Source organism: Amblyomma maculatum, chromosome 3 (genome assembly GCF_055883805.1).
Source record: "Amblyomma maculatum isolate TAMU_Amacu chromosome 3, ASM5588380v1, whole genome shotgun sequence".
Taxonomy (NCBI): Eukaryota; Metazoa; Arthropoda; class Arachnida; order Ixodida; family Ixodidae; genus Amblyomma; species Amblyomma maculatum.
This window is the reverse complement of record NC_139346.1, coordinates 156,647,697-156,662,653: the sequence shown is the minus strand read 5'-3', so window position 1 is coordinate 156,662,653 and position 14,957 is coordinate 156,647,697. Positions and strand designations below refer to the sequence as shown.

Here is a 14,957-nt window from a genome sequence, read left to right as displayed (position 1 = left end):
CATCATGTGTTTGCTTCATCTCAATGCTCAATTTTATGGAAATTATTAGGCAATAAATCCTTTCAATCCTTCAGACTTTGACACTTGTTTCGTATGTGTTTTGCAGAGGGGTGGTCTAACCAAGCCAAGCAAAAACGTTTTTCTCAAGCCAAAAACTTTTACTGCATGAGCAAAACGCAGCTTAATGGCCGTCCTTTCAAATTATTCTTGCATAAAGAACTTTGCAGGTTTATTACTGTATGCATAGTATTATATGTGCTTAAGAATTGAGTAAAACAGCGCTAGGGGAGACGAAACACGTGAACGAAACATGCACTTGTTTCGTCTCCCCTAGCGCTGTTTTACTCAATTCTTAAGCATGTACCAACCAGCCCGTATTTGCCCTCTTTTGGAATTATACGTGACTTAATTGCGGCAGAGTACGAGGTACACTACAGTCGGATACAACTAAAAAAAAAAAAAAGCTGCAAATGCTCCTTCACGGAGGCCTTTCGGTAAACCTCACTTTACCTTCGGCCAGTGGTGTCAACTGATTTTAAAGATGGTGAACCCCTTTTCGCATAGAGTTAATATAAAGACATGCCTTTTCGTCTGCCACACCCTACACTGTCACACTAGCAATCCTGACGCCGTGACAGTCGGTCGACGCCACTGTGTAAACGGCCTCCTCCGAGGGGCATCTGCCGCATTTCTTTAGTTTTATGATGAAATAAACTTTTCAAATTTGTTCAAAACATTAGCGTTTGAGTTCTAAAGGCCAAAAAGATTTTGTCAGTCTGCCTATCTGAAAGCCTGAGGAAAGTAGCCAACAGTCGGCGAGGCCAAGGAAAGCATTTGGGATTGTTCTTTGTCTTTTTTTTTAATTTTGCTCGGTAATCACATAAATCAGTAATGTAATCTGTTTAGGAGCATTTCCCCTTCATTTATCTGAAAGCCTGACACTCGGAATTGGTAAAGTAGAGAGAGAAATGCCCCTCCACGGAGCAAGAATGCTTCGTGTCCAACAGTTTGGACATGTGAAAACAAAATGCGCGCTCTTCTTGGCACAACGGTATCACGCCGAAATGTTTGGACGAACCTCTAAACGGCGAATTTCAAACGCTTTGGTGGTTAGGTGAAACAAAAATCAAAGAAACCGCACGAGCGCGGAAAGTGAAACTAGCACTTAGCTGACTCGTCATGACTTGAAACGTTTTCGATTGGCTCAAACTCAAACCGAGTTGCAACATGAATTAACGCAAGTAACTCAAATTAGGCAAGCGAAAATTAAACCACGTTTTATTTAATTTTCGCTTCGCACAGCATTATAACACATTGTGTTTTGCATCCGAATACTGCACTGCGCTGACTGCTCTGCGACTGGTTCCACATGGTCAACAATTTCCCCAAATTCCCTATTATCCCTATGACTATTTTGCGCGTTGCAGAAAGTCAGGAGCGCGGTAGCGCCCGAAGAAAAGGAGGTTTGCTTATTCGGCGCGGATAGCAGCCTCTGCGTCGAGGCGTCGATCTAACCGATCACACATCGCATACCTCACGCCACCCGACAGCAGAGATGACTTCGCTTGTTGCAGACTACGGTTCCTCAGCGTCCGAATCGGAGGAACAAAATGCAGAAAGTAGCGAAAGGTATAAAGCGTGGTTACTTTGGTGGAAGCGAGTATCGTGGCATTACTGGGCTGCGTTTTCAAATTTTTGAGAAGCAGTGGGAGCGAACTGCAACTTGTCATCTTGGGATTTTGTTAATTACCTACGTGGGGATGTGTCAACCTTGCTGTTTAGTAACTCGCTGCGATTTTGCAGTTCTGACGAAGGCGGCGAAGAGGAACAGAGTAAGGAGCAATCGACGGAGAAGACCGATAGGCCGAAGCTGCCTGTGCCTTCCTTTCAGTCTACGACTGAACTGGGGTCGTCGTCGGTCTTTAACAACCCTTTTCGTGAAGAAGAGGCCGCACAGTCAACCGTACTCGAAAGGCATGTGAAGATGACGACGCCTGTTAGCCAGCAGACGACAGTCAATGGGAAGCAGATATGCTGGAACTACAGGTATGAACTGGCACTTTGCATTTAACTAGGTTTCAAACTGTTGGCGCATTTGTGAGAGTGAGCGTGTGTGCGTGCGCGGGGTATATATTCCACACTTATTTACCGGTACTTCAACCCGGGAATCTTAAATTTGGGCATGTTTATATCCATGTTTAGTTTTGAACAATGGTTACGATGTTAAATTGATGCAGTCTTAAATATGTGATTAGATTCCACGGGTACATACAGGTATACAATTGCAATCCTCGACTAACTAAGACTTCATGCCCGCCTCACCAAGAATAAACTCTTCTGACTGGACAAGTGCCAGCCATATTTTTCTTAGTGAGGCATTAAACACTCATGGAAGACACATGGCTTTGCCCATGCCGGCAATAAAGCCAGCACCGAATTGCAAGATAGGTCAGCTGGACCCTCACCGACTGCACTGACTTCTATTGATAGAGTACCCTGGGGAACAGTTTATCTACTTGTTGCGTGCTTCCTTTTACTTTTGGTGCACTTGTATATGTCCCTCTTTACAATGTGGCATTGGTGGCCAGCGATCACATATTCCTTATCCCGCAGTGTTCATTACTCGGATTCTATAGCAGCTCAAGACTTCTCTAATTTTTCTGATCTCGTATACCGAGCTTTTCACATGCAACAGTGCCCGGACCACATCGTATGCTGCTAACACCTCGCTGCCTGCTGCGCTGTTTTGGGATGACCAGTCATGTGGAGAGAGATGCAGCAGCAGAGGTTGCCGAGGTGACGTAAGAAGCAGCTGGAATACTGGTGGCAGCATGGAGCAATACAAAATGGGAGCCGACTTTGAACAAAATAGAGCTTGGTGGTTTTGGTTTTTCCGGTTACCATATCAAGTTGTGTAGATTTTTTCTTTGCAGACTCCCTTTTTCTGGCCCTGCCATGCATTCTACACCGACACCATTTTTCCTATGCCCCAATGACAACTCGAAATTTGGTGGAGCTGGATAAGTGATAAGTGCTAGCTGAGCAGGTGACTTACATTCTGAGGTCCTAATCAGACTCCAAAAGCTGTTCTGACCGACCAAATTATTGCGTAACCACCGCAACTACTCTACTCTCATTACGAGAGGTGTGGTTGAGACTGCCGTATTTACTCGATTTTAAGCAACCCCTTTTTTTTCACATGATCGCGATGCCCAAAGTGAGGGGTGTGCTGCTGGTGCTTAGATTCAAAAAATTTAAAATGTCGTGCTGGTGCTTAGGTTAAAAAAATTTAAAATGAAAAAAATTTAAAATTGAGCAGGAAATGAAATCTATGGAAAATAAGAGGAAGAAAACGGAGCACTTAAGAGCCTGTGTGTAATATCACAAAGATAAAAGTACACTGTCTAAATGCTGTTGAGCATGTCATAGAATGACTGGATGGTCGGGCATTTCTTTTTACTGACGGTGAGCACATTCCACTCACTCACTGTCTTTGGAAAAAATGAGTATTTTAAATGTCGGTCCTGCAACAAAAACTGCAATTTTTTTTTTTGATTTAAATTGTGTAGGGTGCCTAGAAACTAAAATAATATAGTACCTATTCTTATCTATCCCAGCATATCGTGGTAAACTAAATACATGTATCTCAGTCTGTCTTTATACTGTCACAGTTTAAGCGTATTCAAGTTTGCTTTGTTTTTAAGAACTATCGGATATGCCTGCCAGCTGTAGCAGTGAAATACTAAAACCTAATCGATTTTCTTTGGATGCTTTCTATTTGTGATATTTTTTGGGTGTACGGGTCCTATACTATTGAGGCATACTCAAAAATTGATTATATACCATATTTTCCAGTTTATAAGACGCACCCCTCATATTTGGAGGTTTTACATAAAAAGTTGGTCTACAAGATGCACCTCAATTTATTCAGGTTAGGGCAATAGGACTTCGCTCTATATGTTTGCTCGACCATCGCATGCTATGTGCCTGAAAAAAAATTTGTTAAGTGCGCATGCGAATGATAGAGAAAAAAAGAGGCAACATTTATGTCTGAAAAAACTCTCGCTCAGTGAGAGCAAGAACACTTTATTATTACTCAAAGCCTTGAAAGGCTTTAATTTGGTACACGGTTGCCGATTTCTCGTGACAGCGCTCAGGCATCCTCTTTGCGCTCATAATTACAGCGCTGATTGTCGCTGCGTGCGGATGCTCTGACGCACGCAGGAAAGCACATGTAGAAAGGAGAAAACACACATGCAATAGCCACCAAACTGTTGTAAATTGTAACTGGAACTGGAAAAGAGAGTCCGCTCGACCTGGCTTGTCTTTGCAGCGTAGAAAGGGTGAGGAGCATGGACATCACCACCTTTTAGCATTCTGCCAGTGAGACAGCTGTACAATTCTAGAACACTATAGCAACCGTAAATATTGAAATTACAATTGCGCAAAGCAAAAAAAAAAAATGCACATAAGACGCACCGTTATATAGGACGAACTACTGAAAATTTAGCCAAAAAACCGCGTCTTGTACACCGGAAAATATGGTATGTTTTGTTTGCTAAACGATGGATTTCTTATGTCGACATTTGTAGCGATCTCCTCAAGTAACCAAGCTTGCGCATTGCCTTTTTTGAAATATAGGATAGTTATAGTAGTAGTAGTAGTAGTAGTAAAAGACTTTATTGAGGCGCAACACTTGGGCGCCTAATACATCGATGGCCTGCTGGACGAGCAGGCGCTGTTCTTCCTCACCCTCAGCACCAAGCCAGTCCACCCAGGTCCAGATAGTATGGGAGGGGGTGGGAAAGAATCCCGATTACAATGCAACCGGACATGAAAATAGGCATTGTGAAAGGTTGGCATAAGGGGAAGGGCAGTTGGGGCATGATGGATCACGATGGAATTTGTAGAGATATAGCCGTGCAGGGGTTATGAGTGTATTGAACTGTATTTGACGAAGGATATGAGCTTCCCGTACGGAAAGGTTAGGATGAGGGTCGGGGTAGAGCTTGTGGTCCAAGCGAGCAGCATTGCAATATTCACAAAGAGACAGTCTCGACTCGCCCTCCAAGGATCTTGGCGAGGGGATAAATGGTGACCGGTTATGAGTTTCATTGCCGTCAATCCCCGAGTGTCCAGGGATCCATCGGAGGAAGACGGGGCAGGGCTGCAGCGCAACAAATGCAACCTCGAGCTCCATGGACAGATGACATGTTAGACCTTTAGATTGAATGGCACGGATAGTAGCCCGGGAGTCGGTGTATATACTGAGGCACAGGTGGGAGAGAATGGAAACTTTGAATGGCATGAACTCGACTGACAGGATAAAGCTGGGTTTTTGGCCATCGTCATCTGTAAACACTAAAAAAAATGATTGAAGGCCTTTGCATTTGAAGCTTTACGGTTTCTCCGGCAATACAGAAGAGGGCTGTTTTTGCGAAGAAAAGTGTTGCCAAATCCAGAAAATTGTTCAAAGATACACTTTGATAATATTGTTTTCACTTTATTAGTCATTTTTAGTTGCAGACATGTTAGAAAGTTTATTGGCATTATTTATGTGGGGCACTGACGGTGTTGATTTCTTATTAGTTTAGCTTTCCGTCCTAGCCGCACTATTTCCTTCGTCATCCACGGACGTGTGCGCTGTGGCACAGAAGCAGCCTAACTGTAACCATGTGTGGAAACCTGGACTGTACTCTGATGAAAAGTGGCAAAGGCCAGAGATTTTTATTTTATTACTGTCAATTTCAACTCTAGCTATAGCAGAATTTTGCGATTTACGCACCAAGCATTGATCCAAATATTTTGCTACAGGAAAGGCCGGTGCCGATTTGGCCACAACTGCAAGTATGTCCATGACAGCGATGTTGTGGCCCCCTCCGACTCTACAGAAGAACCTGAACCACCTGAGCCAGAAGTGGTAGCTGCTTCCAGTGCAGCGTCAGGTGACAGTGCTTCTCAGAAGCGCAAGAACAAAAGACCGGGACTTTCAGACAACTTACACCTTTCCAAAAAGGCCATGAAGTTCTACCACAAGACGCAAAGCAAATCATAGCTAGCAGCATTGTGTGAAATCTTTCTTAGGTAGGTGAGTGAATGCAGCTGTGTGATTATGTGCATATTATTTGCGCATGTGAGTGCACGCCTTTGTTCGTGACAGAGGTTTCATTACAGATTTGTTACCATCACATAGCCGACCGGTAGAGACATTGAGCTTTGTGCACGCTGTATATATAGTCTAGCCTCGTTATAGCGAAATCGCCCCACCGGCGTGTGGGAGTGGTTAAGGCACTCAACTGCTGTGCTCAAGGATGCGGGATCGAATCCCGGCCACAGTGGATACAGTTTGGGTCTGGTTTTTAACCAAGTGAATGTCAGCATCTCAGCAGATATAGCCAAGAGGTTTTGTAGCATATGAAAAATAATCTACCAGTTGGAACACTTTTATGCCTTTCAGGCAAATTTTCGTGCAAAACCCAGTTGACGGCCTCATGCGCAACATCGTCTGCACTCCCGTGAAGCGAAAGCGCGGATCACCGCACCTGTTGATCCTAGATTTCTTGAGCTGGTTACCACCGCAGCGGCTGACGTTCTACAGATGTTCCTCGGGAGTTCGTAAAAAAACTTGGCTTTGCATTTGGACAATATGAAGGCCACAGTGCTGAAGGTTGTGCTCACAAAACATGTTTAGGGAACGTACGTATTGGAGCACTTCTTCCAGCGGTGATAAATCAATCAGTTCATGGCCTACGACTGATTTCTTCAGACTGGCTAGGGACGAAAGCGTTCAAAGAATCAAACTTTATAGAAAAAGCCAGTTTACATACATTTCAGATTGGCACATGGTGGAGGAAGGGGGTCAGGAGTTTGTGACCACTCTGATGCTTGACTAACTCGCTGCGCAGTGTTTACTCAGACGACTACCATACTACCGTCGAGACTTCAGGGACGAATGCATGGGCGTAGACGAAGTACAGGCGCGAAAGCGAACCTGCTATGGCAAGTTCGTTGAACTGTAACGCTTTGACTATGCTTCGCCACCTAGACCTCATAGTCCATGCGGTGAAGCATTCTCAAAACGCAGCACCACTGCTAGGGCGTCGCACTGCGATAAGGACCGCTGAGGCACTCACGATTTTGGAGCATTTTATTTTTTTCAATATTCCTGGCAGTGTGTGCATAGGAAAGCGCTTAATACAACCGCGAAAAATCGTTGCCACACAGTTTTTATCTCAAAAGCATAACGTTCATTACTGTGATGCAGCTGGTTTTTGGCAGCTTTTTGGGCCCCTCAATAATTAGAATGCTTTTTCCTGGTCTCTTGAATGCTGAATTAACGGGATTTTTCTGTATTCGGGAAGATAGGACATGGCACAGGCAAGTGCCGCAAACCTTAATTGACTAGCGCATTTGGCAGCGGACAGCTTACGAGACTGGTACAAGCTCAAAACTGCGCGTGCGCACCGGACGAACCCGCGGAGAATGCTGTTTGCCTTGCTTCTATTAGGCTCTTTTCTAGCCTGAATTTTGCTTTATTAAGGCAAAAGCCTTTAATGCCTTCTTGTTGTTGGCAGAAGGTTGTCAGCAGAGGTGTCACACTTTTGAGTTAAAAATAAATTAATAAACCTTGCCTCCACCGGTAATTGAACCTTCATTCTTTGGATCCCCAGCCCAGCGCTTTACCAACTGCGCCACAATTCCCCTCGTCAATCATGAGGATGATAGCGGGATTCCGCGAGTGATAGATGCTGCGCCTTTCCTTTCCTGTAAATGAATTATAGAACGCCGGTGAACTTTGATGCCTTCAATGAAATGCTAGTTGTGTTTGACAAGGGGCGCGCAATGCACCATCACCAGGCAATTCATGCATATACGAAGCTGACCCCGTTGAGCGTCCGATCAAGGCGTCCGTGCACCACCTTTCATTTGCCACTTCCTCGAATGCCACGCCACACAGCAAACAGAAGCAGACCCAGATGTCTAGGAGGCATTAGTTCAGCAGGCATTAGCAGTGTTTGAAATTGACTTATAGGATAGAAAAGGTGCAGTATCTGTTACAATTCTCCGCAGACACATGTACCACGCCGTAAAGGAAGGGAGGAAAGTGGTGGTGAAAGAAGAGAGGGAGATAGAGGTGCCGTTGTGGGAGGGCTACGATCCACTGCGCTATAATGGCTTTCGTCTCATCGCACTTTAGTGCTCCTAACTGCCCTCTGTTTGAACACATTTTGACCCTTCTGACGTCTGAATTAATGATGCTCCTCTATACATATCATATGAAGGCTTGGCTATTGTCAACGGTGCCGCAGTGAACGTGAATGAAGTCGGAAAAATCGAGTAATCATTCGCGACGTGTTTGAAATTTCAAGTGCTCATCTATGGTAGTTCTATAGAGCACACTGCAGTGCCGCGAATAAGTCCGAATAATCAAGCATGTACAAAAATTCAGGGGCCGGAATTTTCGACCGGCAACTGTTTTCTTTCCAGAGTCCAGATATTTATTTATTAGCAATACTACAGAGTCACATCACTCCAAGCAGGAGTGAGCACAAAAACATTTACATACAATAGTGAATATAGCGAAGTCATTTCTGATTCCAGCCAACTTCGTTATAACTGGACTAGACTGTAGTTGTAAATTTTGTACAATAAACTTTGATATGGGTGACTTTGCCTTTAAGCAGGTCTGGCTAATGAAGGGAGGATTCTAAAGCACTTTCCACGTGTCATTGACACCAACCCCAGCGCCACAGCAGGCGTCGAAAAGAGAGATCTTCCTGGTACTGGCTTGCTCACCCGCTTGCGCAGACTGAGAAAATTGCAAGCTGTGAGGGAAAGAGCAGTGGAGAGCTGAACGGGCATCCAAGCTGTGAAGACAAGCTGTGGGAGGAGCTAAATAGCAGTCGGGATGAAAAGAAAGGAGCAAGGGACAGCCGTGCAGTTCCCTTCTATTGTTGTAAAATGGTCCACGAGCACTCGCTCCAAATTTCTGGCAGGGATAGATCGGAGCGTTAGCGTTTGTGATGCGCGCACCATGCACCATGAGCAGACCAACTTTGGCTGAGACATCGGAATGTTGATTCGTGTTGTGCTTGGAGTCGGGCTTTAAGACCTGAGTGGCACAGGCACTTTAGAAGCACTATTTTTATCATATCCTTTAAACTGGCTTTTAGTCAGTCACTTAGCCCAAGAAACAGTGACATTAAAACGCTGGACTGTTGTATTGAACGTGTATTTTGAATTGTTCCACTGCTTTGGCTACGGCATACTACTTTAGAGCTGCTAAAACTTGTGGCAATCGAATCTCCTACTCACACAGCATGCAAAAGATATTACAAGAATTGTGTTTTAGAAAGGCATCAATGTATTCAGCGTTCATTTTATTTCGCCCTCACTGATGCTGTACACGCTGCAAGCTTATCTATAGTATACACAATTGGCCACGTACGCATGACCACTAGGCTGGCACACAGCTGAGTTCACTGCTCAATGTCTGGAAAGAGGTCTGCTGCTTGGCTGCCCTGCATAGCACCGGCACACCATGTGCTGAGCCAGGCTTCAAAGGCTTCGACAAGCCGGTTCTCATTGTTGCTACAGAGGGCACGAAAGTCCTGCATAACGCCCCTCATAAACTGTTCATCGATGGTGGCTGTATTCTTCCAGCGCTTGGTGATCATGTAGTTGTAAGACCAGAGGAAGCCCACCTGCACCAACAAAGCGGGACTCAGTTTTAGCCTCCGCAGATATGAAGCTGCTCGAATGAAAATTAGAATTCAGATGTCTGGCACTGTTCCCCATTTCCTGCTATGCTGTATTAATTACAGCAAGCTGGACTGTGGCTTGGTGAATGTTAAAAGCCGAGGAGGAAAAGCATTATTTGTAGCAATGTTCATGCTCTTTTGAGGAACTGAAATTCTTCAGGAAATGGCGCTCTGCCGAGTTGATGGGGCACTTTATACGGCATTGATAAAGAAGTGAGATAAGCCTGCTGAGTTGTGAAACGTTCAAATTTAAAGCTAATGAGCATTCATTAGTTTCAGGTCAAGCTGCTGATGAACTTCTCTACAGCAACATGTGTAAATGTAGTTGTACGGCACTTTAGGTGTGCTAAAACAGGGTGGACACAGTATAGTCAACATAGTAGAGAAAAAAACGGTTGATGAAATACTTTTGCTTAACGTAACTGTGAAACACCCAGTCGCTTAGCTATTCTTTCCGAGTGAACTGTCTGCTCAGCACAGCATAAGTAGAACGTAATCTGACTATGAATTGCTTGTCTACACTTTAAAAGCACTTTCTAATTGTTGCCTTCACAGCAACGCAGTGCCTCGCCTACTGCAAGAGTGCCCACTAACTGGTCTATCTGAACATTTTCATTTGCAAGAAAGGTAAACGTAGAAACATCCACTCATGAGAAATGACACTTAATTGTCACGTTTCTAACAATGTAAAGGGAATCCACTAGTCTTTCTGTCTCACCTTCCTACTTGTACAAGCTGCAGGTTGTTCTTCACAGTGCTTGAAGCAGGGCTCCATCACGTCAGCTTCGCAGCATATCTGAAAGTTGTAACAACAGATCATGCAGCCTTGCAACTAGGAAACAAAAATTAAGATGTCAAAAATACTGCTTCATTCAAAAGCCTTTCACAGGGTCACAGGGTAAAAATTCTATAAAAATTTTGGCTTCATTTAACTGGGAATTCAGTTGAAATGGTATACAAAATAAAGATGCTACTGACCCCTTTCACTTTTAATACAGTACAAACTTGCAAGCTAAGCATTAGCACTAGGGCTTCCACTCGGCCATTAAGCTGTTATCTGTTTGTGCAGTCGTTAGTTGGTCACTGGCAGGCGATAGTCGGCAGGTGGGGCACTAATTGGCCAGCGGGTTGTGTGATGTTGCGAGGTCAAGTGTGGCTGAACTTGCAGGAGCTGCCAACATGGGCAGGGCTTCTAAGGTGGGAATTGGACCAACCGGGACCCTTCGAAACCTGATTTAAGACACTACTACTAGGCCGTAATGATACCTTTGTACAGCTTGAATAAAGCAGGGCTTTCTATCAATGTTGCTGCTGCGAACTTGGTCAGTTCTTTTGAAATGGGGATAAAATCAATTCAGACTCTCGGAAGCCCATCAGCCAAGGTAAGCCCATTGAGTCAAGCAGCAGAAATTTTAGAGACTGCTTCGCCACCAAGCAGACCTTGGGACGGTGAAGTGTGTCCACGCGCTCGGGGAAAAAAAAGGTACAAGCTGGCTATAAATATAGAAAGAAGACGATGCGGGCCGCTGAGAAAGTGAAAACAGTAAAAATACAGCGAGATGTAGGAAAGGGAAGAAAAAGACGAACACTCGCAACATCTGGCAGTGGGAATCTCAAGGCAGCGGTGACATGCGGAGACACGGCAGCTCTATGATGGGCAGTTCCGCTGCACTTTTCGTAGTTACTGCCTCTTAAATGACATTGAAACCACAGAAAATGATGCTGTGTTCACGCAAAGCTTTGGTCTTCACACGAAGACCAACTGGCATTATATTCACAGCCACGTCGAATTTAGGGAAATGCTCTTCCATAAGACGTACATGACATCGAATTGAAAATGTGTTAATGTAAAATATGATTATAAAAATAATGTATCACACAAGAGATAGGAAGATGGACGATATTCCTGAGCGTTTCCTTTATAAACACTATAATGCTTAGTTATTAGCCAATTTATTGCTCATAGCCTCATAGCCATGCCATCACCAAAAACTGGCATAGTAGATTTCGGCTGGTTCGAGTCACTTTATTATAAAGGGGGTTCTAATACACTATCCAAAATTCTCGGGGGAAAGGCAGCAGTTTCCTCTATTTCCAGGCGCATGTTTGAGCCTTAAAGACAAAAGGATGTTATAAAAGGTGAGAATAAAAGAGGACTCTCTTCTCATCCTGCCAAGACCAAGGGGTTCAGGAATGCCATAAGCTCCCATGGCATGGCTGAAATATACACATATATACAGCGTCTTGCACAACTACATGTGCGCCGTAGATCGGATCTCTCAGTTAAACTGCTGAATCCTTGCAGCTTAAATTTCACTCAGAAACGGCATTTGGTCGGCAGTATTTTTTATACTAAAATTATTTGGAGTATGTACTTGCCTGATTTGATCATAAGAAGTCAAATGTTCCTACCGTATGCGGCGAAGCAAGACAAGCCACTGCCCCAGCGATCCAGCGATGACGCCATCTTGTGCTGCTTGCAACAACCTTCCGCCAAACAATGTTCACTTCTTTCCTGTAGCAGAGTTGTGTTGTGCAAACAGCACAAGATAGCGCCACCAGTGCCATCGCTGGGGCAAAGGTTAGTTTGGCTTCGCCGCAGCCGCATACGATAGGAGCATCTGACTTTGATCCAATCAGGCAAGTACCCCAAACAAATTTGGTATTAAAAAATACTGCCGACCAAATGTCATTTCTCTGCGAAATTTGAGCTGCATGATTTCAGCAGTTCAGCTGGGAAAAGAATTCTATAGCGCACATGTAATTGTGCAATGCGCTGTATATATATAAAACAAGCTATTGGCCTAAAGGCTTTTTGACCAAGGATACGATCTGGGACAAAAGTCTCTGGACCGTTTGTCTGGCGATATTGGATTAGAAGCACAATGTAAATGAATTATCACCTTATTTCTCTAGTACACATGGAAGAACTAAAGTCCAACTTTCACATTGACAAGCATGGTCCGACACTACTGGCCAATACAAAAGTTATGCACTTTGGTTGCAGTTTGGTGGTCCACGAACTTTTGTCCCCAATATTACATACTACCGCAAACCTTGCACTTCACAATTTAAATGCAGAACGTGACAGTGCTAGCAGGAAAACACCATGCACAATTACATGACACCACCAGCCTCTCGTGCCGAGTCCCAGAGATTTTCTATTTTAGGAAGTAGTGGTGCTCGCTTCTTTTTCTACGAAAAGCACAAGTGCAATGGCTGCGAAATGCCTACTACTGTTTGCCATGCAAAAGATGTGAGCAAGTGAACATAAACAAATCGGAGCTTACATAGTCGGGTGTCTGGTTCGTTTCATCCTGTGAAGTGGTCTTTTGACTGTGGCTGCTGCTGCGTGGGATCATGAGGAACATTCCACCTGTCGTGTGCACGTAAGTTCTGTGCTCCACCGTGGACTGCAGGTCTCTCAGAGTGATGAAGCCGAAGCGATGCGCCACATACTCTTGAAACTGCTCCAGACCTCCACCTGAGCAATAAGTCTTTGTCTAAACACAGTGGCCAAACCTTGTCTACAAGGTTTGGCCACTGTGAATGGACAATGAGAATGGACAGCATGCATGAACAGGCACAGTGGCTGTCCCAAGCAGTGAAGACGGTTTTGATGGAAGAGTGCCTTTCTAAGTGCCACAGGGAGGCTCACAAATTTACATCAATGAATTGTGAACCTGCATGAACAGGCATGAACAACAAGGCATGGACGCTGGTTCAACACTAAACAGCAAAGTCTTTGTGCCTCAGCTCAGAACAAGAGACAAATAGTTTACATGGAGTTGGAACCCTCCTATGCCACAAGTGTGTGGATGGCCAGAAGACCACCGAGCACTTGTGAATGCTGCAATGTGTTTTTTATTCAGCAAAAAGTGTGAACAACAGAGATTGTTTGATGTGCCTTTACAGTACTGCTGTACATATTTACTCGTTTTGATGCCAAGACGATTCTATGAGCTGAAAACGCAAGAGTGTTTTCAACCACAAAATGAACAAAACACTGCAACACAGCTGCCTGTGTCTGCATCATAAAATTGAGCTATCCTTTTCTTCAGGTCTGTCCATGACATTGCGGCGGTCAGCTGTCAGGCACAAGGGATATCATCCATTTTTTTTATGCACCTTCAAACCTCATGAGTGCACAGAAAGGCTTAGCGCCTCCGAAGTGCTAAGCCAGCTGCAATATTATCACATGTTAGGCAGGCCACCGGCCGCTGTAAGCATCAAAACGTGTACGAACAAATTTAAGCCACTACCTAGTTAAGCTCATGAATGCTGAGATTGTAGTAGAGTTACCATTACACTGCTGTTCAAGATGGACCTCAGACTTGATCAGCTCAGGTAACTCCTCTGATACCACTTAACATTGGGAGGTAATGCCAGCATTGTGCAACATGGGCATTCTAATGTTCTAATTCAACTTAACTTAGTTCATACTGAATACCAAAACATGAGCATGTGAGCTTGCTTTTAAATAATGCTTGTAAAGTCAAGACAATCTGCAACAAAGGCCATGGCATTTTGAAGCTAAGCACAAGGTCTTAAGCTTGATGCCTCGAATGTGTGCAGCTGCAAGTGATTACGCAACTGTCCCTGTAAGACAGGCTCACCTCGCAGCAGCTGAGAGGCCGGGTTGTCAAGAACGCTAATTTGCAGTGGCACAAAGATGGCGCCTCGCAGCGGGTCAGACTTGGGCGACTCGGGCAGCACGAATGGGTCGCTCGGAATGGGAACCAACTGCAGCCCCTGGGCATTAGCCTTGCGTGCCCAGCCCAGCACCTGCATGCACAAAACTTACAAGATAAGAAGCTACGCCCAGAGGGTATCGTAGCACATTACTTTGAAAGAGAAGGTTTTCTTCATTATACCTGCTGGTTCATCACAAGCATTGTTACAGTAAAATTAAGGCATGCTGTGCTGAACATTCCGGAATAGACCAACACTTGGTCTACAAACATAGTGATAATGGGCTCTCGTGGACGCCAGAGCTGGTAAAAGCTGAGCATTTATGGCCTATAGGAATACATGCAAATAAAAGTTTTCAAAGCAGTTTTCTGAATTCACAGTGTGCCTGTGATGTTGTACCTTTGCAAAAAAAAAATTAGTACATCCTAGAAGTGAATATGAGAGCATGAAACATTAGTTCAAAGGCGATGCATGTTTAAAATGCCTTGATATGTGCACATGTCA

The 14,957-nt window shown here is 44.4% G+C and overlaps 2 protein-coding genes across 4 annotated transcripts in view; one reads left to right on the top strand and one right to left on the bottom strand.

Moving 5' to 3' along the window:
- Positions 1-1,393: 1,393 nt before the first annotated feature.
- LOC146196574 (uncharacterized) lies at positions 1,394-11,079 on the top strand. 3 transcript variants are annotated; one of them, XM_084598326.1, is made up of 4 exons: positions 1,401-1,629; positions 1,804-2,046; positions 5,815-6,084; positions 10,930-11,079. In XM_084598326.1, exons 1-3 carry the CDS (start codon positions 1,556-1,558, stop codon positions 6,053-6,055), a joined length of 558 nt encoding a protein of 185 aa, XP_084454452.1. In that variant the 5' UTR covers positions 1,401-1,555; the 3' UTR covers positions 6,056-6,084; positions 10,930-11,079. The 3 variants fall into 3 exon arrangements, with proteins under 3 accessions (XP_084454453.1, XP_084454452.1, XP_084454451.1); XM_084598327.1 differs by lacking the exons at positions 5,815-6,084; positions 10,930-11,079 and adding an exon at positions 2,696-4,057 and having other exon boundaries at positions 1,394-1,629; XM_084598325.1 differs by lacking the exon at positions 10,930-11,079 and having other exon boundaries at positions 5,815-9,209.
- Positions 9,360-14,957, bottom strand: part of Iml1 (GATOR complex protein Iml1) — a 49,465-nt gene continuing 43,867 nt past the window's right edge. The window contains exons 34-37 of the mRNA XM_084598323.1: positions 14,378-14,546; positions 13,052-13,245; positions 10,480-10,557; positions 9,360-9,704 (exon numbers count right to left, since the gene is read on the bottom strand). Coding sequence (XP_084454449.1) covers positions 9,480-9,704; positions 10,480-10,557; positions 13,052-13,245; positions 14,378-14,546 — 666 coding nt within the window. The 3' untranslated portion in view covers positions 9,360-9,479. The remainder of the gene's footprint in view (positions 9,705-10,479; positions 10,558-13,051; positions 13,246-14,377; positions 14,547-14,957) is intronic.